This window comes from Leptodactylus fuscus, chromosome 11 (genome assembly GCF_031893055.1).
Source record: "Leptodactylus fuscus isolate aLepFus1 chromosome 11, aLepFus1.hap2, whole genome shotgun sequence".
Lineage (NCBI taxonomy): Eukaryota > Metazoa > Chordata > Amphibia > Anura > Leptodactylidae > Leptodactylus > Leptodactylus fuscus.
The window spans coordinates 21712331-21729881 of NC_134275.1; the positions used below are offsets into that span (position 1 = coordinate 21712331).

The window sequence follows — 17551 nt, forward strand, 5'->3', positions numbered from 1 at the left end:
GACTCGAGTATAAGCCGAGGGGGGGAAATGCAGCAGCTGCTGGAAAAATTTCAAAAATTAAAATGGTCGGAGTTTTTGGGTGCAGTAGTTACTGGGTGCTGGAAAAGGGGAGGGGGTGTTTTGGTTGTCTGTCTGCCCCTTCCCTGAGCTTGAGGACTGAGTTTTTTCCCCATTTGGAATTCAGCCTGGCTGTATATAGGGGATCTGCAGTGCTCCTATTAACCCCTTCCCGATGGAACAGGAGCACTGCAGATCCCCTATATTCAGTAGACTGGGCACTGTCAGACACAGGGATACCTAATGTGCATGTGTGTCACAGTTATTTTCTACTTTTATATGTATTCTAGGGAAAGGAGGGATTTACAACTTTTATTTTTTTTTATTATTATTTTCTTTTAAAGCTTCAAATTTTTCCCCCCACTATTTTATGGGAGATTCTATACATTACTATTGCAGCTGGTCATAGACACCCTCCCCCCCCCAAAAAAAAACAACAAAAAACAACAAAAAACAACATTTTTTTATTTTGCTTGACTCGAGCATAAGCCGAGGGGGCTTTTTCAGCACAAAAAATACTCGAGTATATACGATATACTGTATATAAAATAATATACAAATATGGAAAGCTATAAACTGAATCTACTTCACTTTTATGTAAAATCTTCAATAAAATGTATTTTCTTTTTCAGATATTTCCGGGGAGCTCGGACTCTGACACCCCTATATGGGTCACCTTCGATAATTCAATAATAACTCGTTTTATAAAACTGCATCCTGAGAAATGGAAGGGAGGCATTGCCCTGAGGATGGAGATTATAGGATGCAATATATAACCTGGTTTTAAGATATAACATTAAAAGGTTAGGCAATGCTCTATAATAACCTATAAGTAACTTATATCCTCTGATATTACACACATATAAGCTTACCTCGTCGTTTTTTTTAAATTATTTTCAAGCATAATATATATTTAGCCTTTCAATGCTTTTAAGCCTATGTGTTACAGATGTACAAATACATTTGCTAACCTTGACTTAGATAGCAGATTGTCTTGGTTACACTGTCACACAGTATTGGATTGTGATATTGTTTATACTGTGTTAGCATAGAAGTTAGATCAATGTGTAATTTATGGGAAAACATTTAGTATAATTTATAATTTTTTCTTAATATTTTTGCTTTTTTTTTGTGCTTAAAATACAGTCTATAAGTCAGACCTATTGGTAACTGACAGCTACCTCTTTATGCATAGTTACACATAGATCACTATATAGGATCATCCTCATGAGTAGGTCACTATTTGTAGGCATAGAAATGCAAATTGAACAGCATTTTTATGGTAATAAATGGCAAAGTATCTCACTTTGCTGCATCAGATCACTGTAGTAAGCTGCTGGGTCAGGGTCATATAACCTAGGCCATATATCGGATCCTTCGCATTATAGCCAGCGCGGTAGGAATATTGTATTAGCAGTTATCATGTTTGACCACAATGAATTGTATTTGTTTGTTTTTTGTTCTTAATGGCAACTATTTATAACTTCTTAATAAACAGAACCTTTAAGAGTTTTTTTTTCTTCATTGTAACTATTACAACTGAAGTCTGAGCTCAGATGGAGCCCTCTGCTCGACCGTTCTGTTCCCAATTATGGTTTTGCTTAAAGGGACCTTCCGGACTTATCCTTTGGGTAGGTCAGCAACCGCAGATCATTAGCAGTCAGAGACCTGAGACCCTCAATAACCTGTTGTCTGAGACCCTGCAGAGTTCAGACATTTGCTGCAGCCCTTTCACTAAAAACTAAGCACATAGTTCTGACTTGTTTACTTGAATGGGACTGAGCTGTAAATTATTATTATTGTTTATTTATATAGCACCATTAATTTCATGGTGCTTTACATTTGGGGGATTACATACAATACACAGAATATACAGGTAGATATAATACTAACAGTGACCGCCTGGCACAGTGGGGTAGAGGGCCCTGCCCGCGAGGGCTTACAATCTATGAGGATAGGCTATGTGACTGATAAATGTGACTTCACATGGCACTGTTCCCTATCTAAAGAATATGTCATCAATTTTATAAGCTCAGCTTTTATTACTTGTATAAATAAAACCATAAACTGTCAGTTCTCTGTACATAGAACAAAGAGGGATTACTACCAGGGGTGTAACTAGCAAAGATCGGGCCCAATCTATTGCTCATATTCATATGGCATACTGAGCAGGAGATGCAGCTTCTGATGCAATTGCACCAAATTTACTCTGTTTTTGCCAACCCTGACTTTCAGTTGGGCTCCCCTCATACCAAATTTTATAATTGGCATAAAGGTGGGATCGTGAACATTGATATGACAACATGCTCTCCCTAGCGGACCTACGGGTGAAGAAGAGATTCACTGATAAGGTGACAGGGGCCATGTGTCTGCTGGAATGGAACATAGCACTTCGCTCTTATCTGCGACACCCGGCCTCGATGAGAGGTTACACCTCTCGCTACTACCTTAGTAATAAATGTTTTCATTGTCCACTTGAGGGAGCTGATTTGTACCCTTGTGAGCGGGTGCAGACATTTTGGGCCAGGGTTCACACATTCACAACCACTCATCTTACTACTGCAGCCACATTTGACCCCACCGGGGCAATATCTTAATATACTGAAAAAGAGATAACCTCATCCATCCTAGGCAGTATAAGCCTGCCACATGTCATGGTGGTTGCAGGGGTTAAAACTATTCTACATACCTAGATGCACCCAGAATCCTCCCTGCCATTGCTGGAGAAACTCTCTTGCATTATGAAGATGGTTTGGGTGGAGGCTTTCGGTAAGAAGGGAAATCATTATCAACATATTGCCCAAGTAAACAGAGAAGTCTATTCGGCAATATCATCAGTTGACCCTATTAGTGAATGCCCCCTCCCCAGTCTTTTGCTAGTCAGTGACATTTCTGCTACCTATGCCGGGAGGCTGAAGGCTCCTCAGTCCGATAGTGCTGTCCCCTCCCTCCCTCCACTCTCTGTTTAGTTCCTTTTTACTCTCTATGAGGATTTAGAAGTTCATTCCCTACCTTTCCCCTCGCTGTGGTGCATTGGTGGGGGTAGCGTGCAACACCTATTCATTTTTGTCATCACAATGGCTGGCTGTACTAGTAGTGTTGCAGAAAGACACTGTCCTGCCTACATCCCACTTGCACATGTCCCCCATTTTCTTGCTCCTTCTCTCAGGTGCCATGCCTTAGCTGGATAGAATAGTTGGCCTAGACTAGTCTCCTTGTCTCACATGGGGTGCTGCAGCACCTTGCCTGTTATGTTTGAGTTAATTTATTGCAAAAATATTAATAAAAACATTTGACTATAAGATGGGAATAACCAAGAGAAACACGTCTCTCCTTCTTTACAACTCCCACGTTTCTTATGTATCAAACCCTTCATACTGGATTTACTGCCCTGTAATCCAGAATTATTTCTTCTTCTGGTCAGATGCCATCTTGATTTCATCCTGACTTCTCTCTTGTGCTCTGTCCCAGTGAATTATCAAAACACAGAGAAAGCTGCTTTGTTTACCTGTATTAAAGAATTAATCAGCAGACAATAAAAGGTACAAAGTACACAAAAACAGAAAGCAGAAATGAAAAAATGTCAATGATGCACAAACAAGGAGGGATTGCTGTGAGAGAGTCCACAAAGTGGCAGTAATCTAATCTCCAACACTGGTGACAAGAGTCACAAAGCTGCTTTGGATATTGTTACAGCGTTGACAATATCCGCAAAGCGCTGTGGAATATGATAGCGCTATACAAGTAAACTATGGAAATCAATAATTGTAATTTAAAGGGGTTCACTTCAGGTACAAATGAGCAACACAAAATACAGCCTTAAGAGAAAACAAATTCGTGCTCGCCTGAGTGACTAAACAAAAACGTAACCTAACTATACGTGTGGCTTACTATCAGCCACATCAACAAAACAAGCACGATATAGTCTCACCGGACTCAGGGTTACAGGACAGACCCAGACGTCTACTCCCACTCTATGGACCAGCATTGGAGTGCAGAATCTGCAGCCTTTTTTGTGGCGGCCCAGTAATGAGCCAAGGACTCATCCCTGGAGCTGATCCCTACTCAAGACTCGCACTGGACCACACATAGGTTAGAAACCTGGGGAAGATATAGCGAGATTCCAGCACTCTACCTGTCACCTTCTCACCTAGGGCAAAGAAAAATGCAGAGGAAATGCAACAAAAATGCATTTCACCAAGTGTGACCTGAGCCTCAAACATTTTTTCAAATACCAATAAATAAGAATTCTGTAGGATTTTATAGATTTTGTATTTGTATTTCTCCCAGTGGAAGAAGTATATGGCCAGAAACATCTCCACTCCTATAGGACATACATCATCCTGTCCATACAATATGGCGGTGGCACTGGGCACTGCAGCTCTGCTCCCATTCACTTCAATAACAGCAGAGATAGTTTCAAACATATACATGCCCTGACCGGTCTGATACTGATGACTTATCCTATGAACGGGTCATCAATACACAAGTTTGCTTTCAGCTCAATAGTGAAATTTGTCAGCGTATTTATGAGTTTTTAGATTGAGATGAGGCCCCTTCTGAATCTTACTATGGGCCCCATGAGTTCTGCGTACGCCTATGCCTGGGATCAGCCACTTAACTGCTTTTAGTGTGTGGCTCTATTGACAAGTGGGCACAACATATTGAGCACTGGAATTGAGTTTTTATTTAAAAATTTCAACTTTACAGCCACCAGCATGTATTCATTTTTGGGAACCACTTGGATCAGAATGACCTCTATACCCCTTGAAAAATTCCAGAAGTTTCCAAAATTGGGCAATTGCTCGAGGGTTAATTGTTTTTGTTCAAGGAGTTTTACATGTGTTAAGGCGCCAGTAAAATGTGCGCCCCAAAATCCTGCCGACACGTTCCCCCTTCTGGGCCCAGCCCCCAAACAGCAGTTTCACCCACAAATTGTGTAAGAAATCGTGGGGTGTGTTTTCTCCTTTGGGGCTAAAATGGCATTTTATTGTAAAATATGCATTTTTTTACTTTTACAGCCCAATATTAATACATTTTACGATCCCTATGTGGCGTCATAACGCTCCTTATAGCCCATGATGGATTCCTTGAAGGGTGTAGTTTCCAAAATGGTCACTTTTCGGGGGTTTCCACTATACTGGCAGCTATAATAGAAATATCCATTAGTGACGTCACTCAGAGAATAGGTATAGAGGTCATGTCACACCGTGGAGTATTTTTGGCTTTTATGACGTCATAGCTTGGCCTCCTTTCAATAACACACTATCGCGCAGACGTCACCGTCATCACTGAGCAGATAACACCTGATGTCAGCGCCTTGTACTGGGATGACAAGTCCGTCCTGTCACACAGCAGCAGGCTCTGCCTCATACAGGTTACCTGCTGAGCAGCCCAGGACGCAGACTGGCTCCCGCACTGACGTCACCGCGCACACAAGGCCCGCATTGGCCAATCACATTGCTGGTTCCTGAGCCTCGGCCTGTGATTGGAGAAGGCGGCTGTCGCTCACTCACAGGTGTTAGCCGCATTGTAAGGAATGAGCAGTAGGTACCCAGCTTGTGCCCGGGGTGATTGGGAGACGGGGGTCGCTGCTGTGGTTTAGGCGAGGCCGAGATCCCGGAGCAGGAAAATGGGAGATGGCTGTACGAGCAGGGATGGCGTTATATCTGGCGGCCGCCTTTGTGCTACTACGTAGCTGTAGGAGCCTTGATTTCAATGAGACGACGACCATTTACCCGGAAGATGGCAATACGACGGAGATTACAGCACCGGTGAACGGCTCCGAGGCCACCGAGACAAGCACAATACTAGAGAGCGCGACCGAGGCGGAAGCGGCGCCCACTGAACTAGCGACTACGGCGCTGCAGGGGTTAACCCAGGATCCGGGGACGGTGCCCATCTACCGGGAGCTCGTGCCCCCAACCACCGGTGCCGCAGCGGTGACCCCGGCACCCACCACTGCCATCAGCACAGGGCCCACCAGCGGCACGACTGAAGGTGAATTGCACGGTGTGTGTGTGTGTGTGTCAGCTCTGCTGCCAGGGGCTGGGGTGTTCTCCAGGCAAATGGCCGCTGTCTTAGGACCGGTTTTGTAGCCCGGGCTCTGCTCTCTTGTCAGCCGAATTTCTGCAGTCTTTGTTCCGGTGACGTCACAATGCCTCTTGTTATATGTCCAAGGCCTGGCGGCGGCTGCGGCACCTGATGGTGGCTGCACAATTTAAAGGGGTAGTCCTAATTGTGTAGAAGGGGGTGTGCATGGTGGCAGGCAAGGGGCTTCCTTTGCAGTCATGTTGTCCATAGACACAATGGTCCTACCAGTACATTCCTGGGATCTGTAAGATTGCAGGGACACATTACCATTGATACAATATTGTAGGACTCTCCAGAGGGGAATAGATGCCCTGATCAGGGACACTGCAGCCATGTTGTCCATAGACACTGTGCTTCTATTATTAGATTCCTGGGATCTGTGATGGAGATCTCTAGGATTGGTTGGGACACCTTCAGCTGATGTCAGTCGTTTCACAATTTCGGGGTACTCTCCAGAGGTGAATTGTTGTCCTGAACAATTGCACCAATAAATGATGAAATAAGTTTATCTGCACTCATTTCAATGGCAGAGAGAACCTGAATGAGAGATGATTGTTAAAGGGGTTTTCCAGACCTACATGGATCCATGGGATAGGTCATCGGTATCTGATCTGTGGGGAAGTGACACATTGCCCTGCACAGATCAGCCTGTGCAGTGGACAGGGAGTGGGTGCAGGCTACTCCCCTTCACCTAATACACTAGGGTCAGAGCTACAGTTACCTGAAGGCACCACTATGCATTGACCACTCCTATTACATGGATAGGACCAGTCTCCTGGCAGCTGATCAGTGCGGGATCTGGGTGTCGGACTCCATAGATTACATACTAATGACCTATTTGGGGTCGTTTAATCCGATCATTCATATTTATACAGATGGGAAATACTGTATATCACATGCCCATACTGTCTATAGCAGGGAGTCTTAGTGTCATTGGAGTCCGGGTCTCCTGACTGGTCTCAGGATGGGAAATATGGCTGATGAGTAGAGCACATTATCTGGCCTGTATTCCCCATGCAGTTAAAAAATATTGATGACCAAGGATACGCCATCGATATCCGATCAGTGGAGGTCCGTACAGTATTGACGTATTTGGTAAAATAGTGCTGAAATGGCAAAACGCTAATACAACATATAAGGGACGCATTGTTAACCAACCTACCCCAGACTCTCTAAGGATTCAGCTTCTCCTCAGAGTCGTGTCTTATTGACGTGTCTTGAGGAATGAACAAGTGGGCCCTGCGGGGTCAAGCTGATACGGAATGATGAAGTGTGTGCTTGGCCTCCGTTCATGTGAATGATGTACAAAACAACCATAAAAAAGGGATATCATTCACATTTGTCTTGTATCCTCGGGGACCACGTTGACGGATCTGTCATAGATTTGAGCCTGTTGAGGGATCAATGAAATCGGACCATCAAAAAAATCAGTTGTGTTTATAGCCCCGTTCACATTTATTGATTTTAATGTAGCCATTTAAAAAATAAAGCCTGTCACATGGCTGTGAACAGCGATCGTGTGAATAGAGCTATAGTATGTTTTTGTTGTAACATTGTAGGGAGGTTGCTGGTAGGCTGGATCCTGGAATATATCTGTAGCAGGTCGCTGTGGCTAGCACCATGGCTACCAGTTAGGGCAGCTGAAGTGCTTGTGGGGTGTTAGTGATTGGTATTTACTGTCAAGGAATTGTTAGGATAGGGAGCAAATAGAAAATGACGTCCTCTGCTAACTAATGTTGTAGGCTTAAAGGGGTTTTCCGTAGGTGGTATATACCGCTGCAAATCTGACATTGTGCAGAATTTGGTTCACTGTCGCCTATGCCAGTATCTGCCCTGGTTGCAGAGATATTGGTGCCTTAGTTTCGGTATCTACTTCAGTGTACTGTCAGCATGGCCAGTATCGCCTCTTATCAGTGAGGACTGCCCCCCTGTCAGTACAAGTGTATATAAGTGGGGGGGAGTGTTCCTCACCATTCAGTGAGATGGCCCTTCTGACAGTGCAGTGATATCAGTACTAAAGCTAACCACACCAATATCTCCGCTACCAGGGGAGATGCTGGTAAAAGTGCAGTGCACTGAATTCGCTGCACACTCAGCTTTGCAGGGGTCATATAACACACACAGTCTTAGAGGACGTGAAAGGGTTCTCGTTAAATTTGTAGATAAGAGTGAAACCTTTTTGCAAGTAAAAGTAAAAATTTTGCAGAGAATTTCTCTAAATATAACTTAGCGGTGACAGTCTGCCGTCTTGGTCGTCTGCCAATGGTTACAATCATCAGTGCTGGAACATGATTTCCTTATTGCGGTTGGTTCTCTGCTCATGCACATATCTTCCCAATCTGATAAGCCGGCCACAATGAGGAAATTGGGGCTGAAGTGTCCTGCTCTGATGACATACATCGTCCATGTCACCCCTGCAGCCAGCCACTGACCTGAGCCCTCACGAGTAATACAGTATATGCCAGTGTTGCTGCTGCTGAAGCCATTGGCTGACTGCAGTGGTCATGTGATTGATGCAACATCATCGTTTCAGGGACAGGTAGTGGTTATTTGATTATTTTGTGCCGTTTTCTGCTTTTAGGTCATAGCAGGGCTATGGAGCAGGTAGGTCTAAGTTTTGACTCCTTTTTCCCCAGTCCATCTCCTTGATAAATGACTGACAGTCGTGGTCAGACAGCAGTAAAGATGTTATGATCATAAATATGCTACAAGCTCTGCATCCAGTTATTTCGGCAATATTAAGAATTGTAGAATAGAACTTCAAATAATCACTTTCTTTTGAGTAACTTTTTTTTTTTCTTACTATGACCAGAAAAAACTGGCCCTGACTCCCAGACAGAACACATGGGGTGAGATTTATTAAGCGATATTTGTGACAAATAAACACCAACACCAAATTTATCATGAAGTTTAGGCCCTGTTTAGACTCATTTATGACTTGTATGAAGAAGGTGAGCGTCTTTCGTTTTATTATTTTTTTGAGTCTAAGTTTCGAAAACAGGGATCAGCGACCTCCAGCACCTGTGCAGAGGTCGGCACATCAGGCATATTTACCCAGCACAGGACTCTCTGATAGACCGAGGTGGGGGAGGAAGCATGGGGCGTGGAGTCCAAAAATGTTATTTTTTTTTGTGAAGGATACCCTCTGCCTCCCACAAAGCTAGCGTGCAGGTGCATGTCCACATTTCAGCCAAGAAAAGGAGCATCTTTGCAAAAAAAAAAATCCAGGACAAGGGTCACATTGATATGGAAGTCTCATCAGCCAGTTTATTGGTTATGTTGTGACTTTCTTGTAGGGGTCAGCGCCCTTACTATTAGGGCAGGGTACACTGAGGACCTCATCTATAACTTTAAAAAAAAAAAAAAAAAGTCACACCAACAAAATAGGTTGCTGACACCTTCCCCGTTCTATTTTAATCTAGCTAGCTGGCCGACCCTGAACATTGTGGACACCTAGTGTATTAAAGGGGTTGTCCGAGATAACTAGAAAACAGACTCCAATCTAAACCCCCTCCCCCCACCTACATTACAAATAACATCATTTATCAAAAAAATGTTTATTTACCCACATTTTCTGATTATCCATTTCCCCTTTTCTGGAAACGGATCGTCGCAACCACTACTACTACTTTTGGCTAGCTTGCTTCAATTGAAATCGGTGCGAAAAGATTTCAGGCAATTTGTAGCTGATTTTGGAGAACAAGCCCCTAAGGCCTTCCTCTGTTCTGCAGGTACTTGGAAACCTAAGATGACCATAGTTGCGTAGTAACATCACTTTCTGTTCTGGAAAGCAGTGACTCACACCGGTGCACAAGTGACATGCCGCGTGGCAGTGACCCAAGACACGGACGAGACCTACTTCAAGGTGTCCTAGACAGGGAAAGCAGGTTTGCCCACTGTTTCTGCAGGCAGCAGGTGTCTCCCTTCTCTTCAGTGCCATTGAAGCAGGCAATACGCAATACACATAACATGGTGGCCTATTATTCAGCTCTAGTTTTTTACAGCACATATTAAAAAATTAATAAATTTTTTTAGCTTTTTATGCTTATTGCGTTCTATAGGTGACAATCCATCTATCCTGGGGCAGTTGGTACTTTCTCTCTAACACCTGGTATGCTTATTAGGCTGCTTACTGTCAAGTGGGCGGTCCCCGGCTGTTGCAGCACTGTCTGATGGATAGTAGAGAATCTAATAAGCATATTGGATGATGAAACTAACAGTGCGGACTACCTTCACCACAATCTGTGGAGCAGCACCTATTGAAAAGTGCAAAGTGTTGGCAGCGTGTAATAGAAATGAAGAAATTGCACAATATACCGCGATACAGTTGTATGAAAAGACATTGTAGGAGTGATTGGACCCACTTGTATTCAGCTTGGTCCTGAAAGAGTTAAAGCAACTGTCCATGTGTAAGCCCAATAATGATATACAAGTTATTACCTTTGAGTGTTGTGTACTTGCTATTTATTCGCACACTGGTTGCTAGTTTAGCTACACACCCTACAAAGAGCCCCGGATCCTTATCCATATATCCTTATCACTGGCTCAGGCTGAAGCTGCTAAACTACTAGATAAGAATGGAATCATTGTAGTGCTAAGGTCTCCTATACCGCATGTTATTCTCAATTACGGGTTCATAATATACGCACCAAATATTTTTTTATGGTCCCATACAGTGGTAGTTTTTACGGATATGTTTCCGGCCTGTAGATAAAATATGGCGCGGGTCCATGTTTGTGGCTCAGTCCATTTGTTCAAGTGTGTGGGTCACTGAAGATCACAGAAAGCACACAGATATCAATTCTGGTGGCATCCATTTTGTTTTTATCCATATACTGCACACTGTTGTGTTCATGTTGTGTTCAAGGGTACCGTCTATCCTTTGCATATTCGCTCCCTCAATGTGAAAACCTCCCACTGCTGTCTACCTACAACTCTACAGGTCAATGTTGTAACGTACAATGGGTTGTAGATCGGCTGTGCCACCTAATCAGTTTGGCTTTCGGCCACTCCCGAGGGTGTTGTCTAAGTAGCCTCCCTGGCACCAATGGGTCAGCCAAAAAAGTAGTCTAGTACAGACCAGGAGTTGAGGAACAAGCTGGTATCTAAGGCACAACAGGATCAACAGACAAGAGTCAATGGTCAATACACAGAAAAAACGTAGACTGGGAAGGATTGCAGAGCGCACAGTAACCCTTTAAATAACAAACAGGAAGGGGCGCCGCTCTATGGGTGGATCCAACAGCAATATTAGTAGAAAAGTGTATGTATGTAAAAGCATAGCTTTATGGACTGCAGCCCTATAGCAAATTTTAACTTGGTGGCCGCACCTGCTGGGATTGGTAGTACATCTGTGCGTTCAGACAACTAGCGTTACAAGTGTGTTTTTTGGCCATGCTTTGTCTAATACATTTGATCACAGCCATAGTAGGATCCTGAGGCTTTAATAAAGGACATTATTTATCAAGCGTGGAAATGTGTGCTAGTTGTCAATAAATCCATCCCAGTCCACACACAGGGTATGGGTCACTGATTTTTTCCCCGTAGGGTATGGGTCCCTGCTTTTTTCCCCCCCGTAGGGTATGGGTCACTGATTTTTTCCTGTAGGGTATGGGTCACTGCTTTTCACAAACTGGGGGCTAACTGTAATTATTAGGCATCTTGATTATTGGGAACCCTACTAACCATGAGAGTTAGGATCCCATCTGTCACATATGAGTGTATAGGCAGGTTGCATGTTGTCTTTTTTGGGTTTTTTTTGCAACTAAAACCTTGGTACCTGTGGAGAAGTGTAAAATTTCATAAGAGGAAAGGTATACCCTATTATCCTTGGTGCTCTGTTTGGGCAGCTAGTCCCCCTATCTCTCACTGGAAGGTGGCAAAGTAGTAAAGCTCCTGTGACCGTTGCGCCCAAGCACTGGCCTCGGGTCATGTGCAGAACTGGTGATGTTTTAGCAGGGACCTTAACCATTTTAAGTCCAGCTATTTGCACCCTTTGCTAAACGCTATTCCACTGTCTCACTGATTTATTATGCGGTTGCTGCACAGCCCATAATCAATAAATGCTTTTACTCACTTTAATGGGATTTTGTCATTATGGACATTCACTTCTCTCGGGCTTTTGGATATTTTGGTCCCAGAAGTTACATAGAAGTGAATGGAGCGCCAGTCGGTGAGCATACTAGTGCTTCATTCACATGGATAATGCAGGGATTCTCCTGATCCCCAATGATTTGACAAGTGTACTAAAAGAATCCCTGAAGTGGAGTTATACCATATAAAGTATTTGTCCTCTATCCATCAACGTGGGTCTGTCCTCTGAGCCCCTCACCTATCCAGAGAAAGGCGTGTGGGGGAGGGGGGTCCTTTTTTCCTGTTGTGTGGTCCGGCTGAATGTAGGCACCACTAGTGTAGCAAAGTACTTTTTTGGCTATTTCCAAAACTCCCATTGAAGTGATTTGTTTTGCTTACTTATATAGCAGTGATTTACAGACATTGTCAGCCGCTGTCCCATATACAGCACAATCTACATTTCCCTATCAGTATGTGTTTTGGGTGTGGGAGGAAACACACGAATGGGCGCGCTGTCCACCAGCAGCCTAAATCTAGCCTAGCTGAAATCAGGCTGAATGTACAGCAAGGGGGAGGACCTACCCCGGTTCTCGGGGTTATTGGGGGTCTCCGCAGTTCATACTGACACTGATAAGGTATTTATCCTTTATTCTGTGATAAGTACTGTACTTTTCATGACATTACTCCAGCAGCCCCACATGATACATTGTAATGGCAGCACCTTTAGTTTTGGTGCCCGATATTCTAATTGGATTCTATTGACAAGGGGCTAATGGGTGTGACACTGCCATCTTTCGACTGCACATAGGCATGTCAGGCAGAGGTGATAGCAGATGGGTCTAGGAATATCCATGCCAGGGAAAATAATCCCTAAAATTAACCCTAGAAGAATCTGAGTATTAGAGAAAAATGTGTTCGGTGGTGAAGCTTTAGGGATAGAATAGTGAGGGACAGATGGAATTTATCCCACCACTGCATACTTGGCAATCTACCAAGTGCCTTTCCTATAGCAGCTAAATGCATGTTGTGGAGACAGCAACGGCTGAAATTGATGCTGGAATAGCATTCTCATACAAAGGCTCTGACTCCTCCGGGCCTCCATACACTCACCTGTCTGTCTCATACAGAGGCTGTGACTCCTCCAGGCCTCCATACACTCACCTGTCTTTCTCATACAAAGGCTCTGACTCCTCCGGGCCTCCATACACTCACCTGTCTTTCTCATACATGGGCTCTGACTCCTCCGGGCCTCCATACACTCACCTGTCTTTCTCATACAGGGGCTCTGACACCTCCGGGCCTCCATACACTCACCTGTCTGTCTCATACAGAGGCTGTGACTCCTCCAGGCCTCCATACACTCACCTGTCTTTCTCATACATGGGCTCTGACTCCTCCGGGCCTCCATACACTCACCTGTCTTTCTCATACAGAGGCTGTGACTCCTCCAGGCCTCCATACACTCACCTGTCTTTCTCATACAGGGGCTCTGACTCCTCCGGGCCTCCATACACTCACCTGTCTGTCTCATACAGGGGCTCTGACTCCTCCAGGCCTCCATACACTCACCTGTCTTTGTCTCAGCCTTGCACCACATCATAGCCTAGAGACACGGCAGGGATATATAAATGCTGGAGATGTTTTCTAGCTGTAGCATTGCTTGTGCTGGACACGTTCATTACACACCAGTACTAGTTGTAACCCACATACAAAGGCTAGGGTCACATCTATGTCCAGCTCTCCATCGTTAGGGTTTTCCGGGGGACCCATATGGCACAAAGCCAGACCGCTTAAACAGCGGTTACCTGCGGACCCTATTGACTATACTGGGGTCCGCCAGGTGCGTCCGATGTTCTGATTCCCTGCTGGTCACTGCAGGGTTGTGTGGTACTGTCTCCCACAGAGACTCTGGCGCAGATGTGAACTTAGTCTTACCTGTCTTAGTCACAGCCGAGTTTTATTTATATATTAGCTGCGATATATTTAGTGACATTGAGACAGAGCAGGGTTTGTCCCGGATGCCGTAACACCCTAGTACTTATCATTAGTAATGGCTGGGAGTCCATAGCCCTGTGCATTCCTGCAATGATATGTCATGAGGATTTCTATGTTATAGCAGCCCTGCACTAAGGCATCATATTGGCCACTAACATATACATATATATAAAATCAGAATCTATAAAGTAGGAGACACAATTATTTTATTGCTATATCCCTCAATATATAGTGGAAGGGAGGTGATATATAAATGAGACTTCAATACATCTCCCTATCCCTCTTTTACCTTTCCTGTTATGTGCATTTTATATTTTACTTGGCGTAGTTCTTAATGCGTTATTAAAAGTGAAGTTTTTAATATAGTTTTTTTCATATGCCCATCTGCATCCTTAAGATAGGTCCTGATTGAGATTGTGGGGGTCAGGCACCTAGCCCCTGCATAGATCAGCTGCTCTCCATATCGATGTGTATGGAGCTGACCATGTTATTACAACTCTGCTCCCATACTTTTGAATAGAAACCGCAATAGCACTGCTGACCCACTACATAGTGTACAGAGCTGTCTGCTTTGTTCACTATACTCAGAACAGCTGATCAGTGCAGGGGCCAGGTGTCTGATTACCTTTCCACTTCTCTCAAATAAATGAACTACTTGAAGGACAGGAAAATACCTTTTTTTCAGTAGATGAAAATAACCTGCCCGGACAGTGTCTGAACTCAGAACTTGGCCATTGACCCTTTAAGGCTAAGGGAGCGTTCACACTACCGTCGGTGTCCGACATGTAGTGTCCGCTCAAAATCTGTCACGGACACTAGGAGCGGACACTAGCTGTGTCCGTGACACCTGTCATTCATCTCAATGGGCATCGGGTGCGTTCTTTTGCACTCCGTGCCCGTCCTTCCCTGTCCGCGAGTGAAGATGTCCGACTTCTCAAGCGGACAGAAGAACCCTGCATGCAGGTGTCACGGACACAGCTAGTGTCCGCTCCTAGTGTCCATGACAGATTTTGAGCGGACACTACATGTCGGACACCAACGGTAGTGTGAACGCTCCCTAAACTAACACATCTGTAGCCCTCCGTGTGGTGGAAATCCTAGGAGCTGGCATAGATTTCAGCTATAGTTTACACGTCTGCAGCATAAATTGTAGCAATTTTTTTTAGCTTTGTCCTCTTTTCAGCAAAATGGCAAATTTTTTTTTGTAAAACCTTCGTTGGACAGTTTCAAAGCAACCCTGCGACTCACTATACTGTAGACCTTTTACAGTGTTGAATATCCGGTTCCCTTTTCATTTCTTCATTGTCACCGCTGTTTCCCACTCTGCACATTATTTCCCACAAACTGTATGATGCCTACCATAGCACCTCGCCCATACGCTATGGTGGTATCCGGCATCTGTTCAGGAGAAGCAGCAGGGTCACTTTAAGGGGTTAAGATTGGGAAAGATATAGTCCTATGTTGTGACTCAGAGCTGTGCTGTTGTAAGTCTTTACATTGATGTTTTTGTTATTTTTTTTCTTTTTAGAAACGGTTACGGAGAGTCCTACCACCGCCGCCTTGGATGGACCTGTCACCAGCTCAAGCACACCAGCTGCACTTACTACATTGGAGGTTCTTTTATCCAGCAAAAGTCCAATATCCACAACATTACAAACATTTTATATAACCAGCTCCCCCGATAATAGTACGTCTGCTGTAGCAGATATGTCATGGACTCAATTCAATATCATCATCCTGACAGTCATTATAATTGTAGTGGTTCTGTTAATGGGATTTGTGGGGGCCGTGTACATGTATAGAGAATATCAGAGCCGGAAGCTAAACGCTCCTTTCTGGACCATTGAACTGAAAGAGGACAATATCAGTTTTAGCAGTTACCATGACAGCATCCCCAATGCGGATGTTTCCGGGCTTCTGGAAGATAATGCAAATGAAATTGCTCCAAATGGCCAACTCACATTGTCTGCTCCTATACACAACTATAAACCCTAAAATCAGAAAAAAACTGCTATACCTGGTCTCACTAGGTGACTTGACTTAGAGATTGCAATTAATATCTTCAAGGACTGTATGTATTGAGCAACTAACTCAATGTTCAATATGGAACGTGGCATTTTGGATATTTTTTTTATTTAATAAAACCATGGCTTGCTTTTCATTTAAGGAAGATTAAGCCAAACTGTGTTTTTTATGGTTTAGGATTATTTAAGGGGGCTTCTTTAGTTTGTCATTGCATCACTTGTTCAGTTTGTCCATTCCTTCTAAATTATATGTCTTCCGCATTTTAGTATTGGCTACAAAACAAGCAGATCGTTTTCAAGCCAAGTGACCTAGACAGGAGTTACTCCGTTGTCAATAAAGAAAATATAGGTTTATTTTGGGATGGATCTCTAAACAGTATTATGTAAGTTAGGATGTTATACCGTGTTTCCCCGAAAATAAGACAGTGTCTTATATTAAATTGTCGTCCTAAATATAGGACCTGTCTTATTTTCGGGGGGCGTCTTATGACAACCGGCAGTCATGCTGACACTTTCTTAGCGGAGCGTCAGCATGACTGCCGGTTGTAGGGAGGGGAGGGGGGGGAAGGTATTCCACTTACCTTTCCCATCTTCATAGTAGCACTGGTGCTGCTGTTTGTCCCGGCAGTGGTGGGCGGGACTTAGCATGCCTTTGGGGGGCGGGGCTTAGCGATCCTCACTTCACTGACACAGCAACCGGCTGGATGCCATGCTCTGTGTCCACAGGAAAGCTGTTCAGTCGGTTGCAAAGATTTTTGGGCATGCCTTATTTTCGGGGGTGCCTTATATTAGGCAATTCAACAGGCTTATCTGCATAACTGAGATGCATGGCAGAGGTAGGACAGAGGATAACCTGAGCTGGGATCAACTACCATGTTTGGTTGCAGTAATGCTCCTGGCAAGAGTTAGATTCTGTTACGCCCCCTAACAGTGGCTAAGGGGGTGGAGTACGATTCATGGACTTAAAGAGGAACCGTCTTCGCAGATCAGCTATATTATACATCACTAGAAAGCTGACAGTGCTCTGAATTCAGTATACTGCCAGCTTTGCTGGTATATGCCTGGGTGCCAGAGACACTGGTATCGTTAGTTTCAGCACCGATATCCCTCCACTGTCAGAAGGGTGGGCCTTTCAGCTTGGCATCATCATCACTTCCCCGACGGTATACTTCCATTGCCTTGTACTGTCGGGGGATGAGGGAATTCCTCACACCCAGAGATGACACTAGGCTGTAAGCCCCGGCCTTCTGACAGTGGAGGGATATAGGAGCCAAACCAACTTACAGCACCTATATCTCAGGCCCGTTCTG

General features: G+C 44.3%; 2 protein-coding genes across 2 annotated transcripts in view; both read left to right on the forward strand.

Moving 5' to 3' along the window:
* The window catches only part of LOC142184923 (coagulation factor VIII-like), a 67872-nt gene extending 67024 nt beyond the window's left edge, over window positions 1-848 (forward strand). The window contains exon 26 of the mRNA XM_075260075.1: window positions 690-848. Coding sequence (XP_075116176.1) covers window positions 690-833 — 144 coding nt within the window. The 3' untranslated portion in view covers window positions 834-848. The remainder of the gene's footprint in view (window positions 1-689) is intronic.
* Window positions 849-5458: 4610 nt separating this feature from the next.
* Window positions 5459-16403, forward strand: MEGF9 (multiple EGF like domains 9). The gene is made up of 2 exons (XM_075260074.1): window positions 5459-6057; window positions 15746-16403. Exons 1-2 carry the CDS (start codon window positions 5697-5699, stop codon window positions 16210-16212), a joined length of 828 nt encoding a protein of 275 aa, XP_075116175.1. The 5' UTR covers window positions 5459-5696; the 3' UTR covers window positions 16213-16403.
* The last annotated feature ends 1148 nt before the right edge of the window (window positions 16404-17551 follow it).

Coding starts and splice junctions, on each gene's coding strand:
- MEGF9 (XM_075260074.1), top strand. CDS start 5,697: ATGGCTGTACGAGCAGGGATGGCGTTATATCTGGCGGCCGCCTTTGTG. Junction 6,058..15,745: donor CACCAGCGGCACGACTGAAG/GTGAATTGCACG, acceptor TTTTCTTTTTAG/AAACGGTTACGGAGAGTCCT.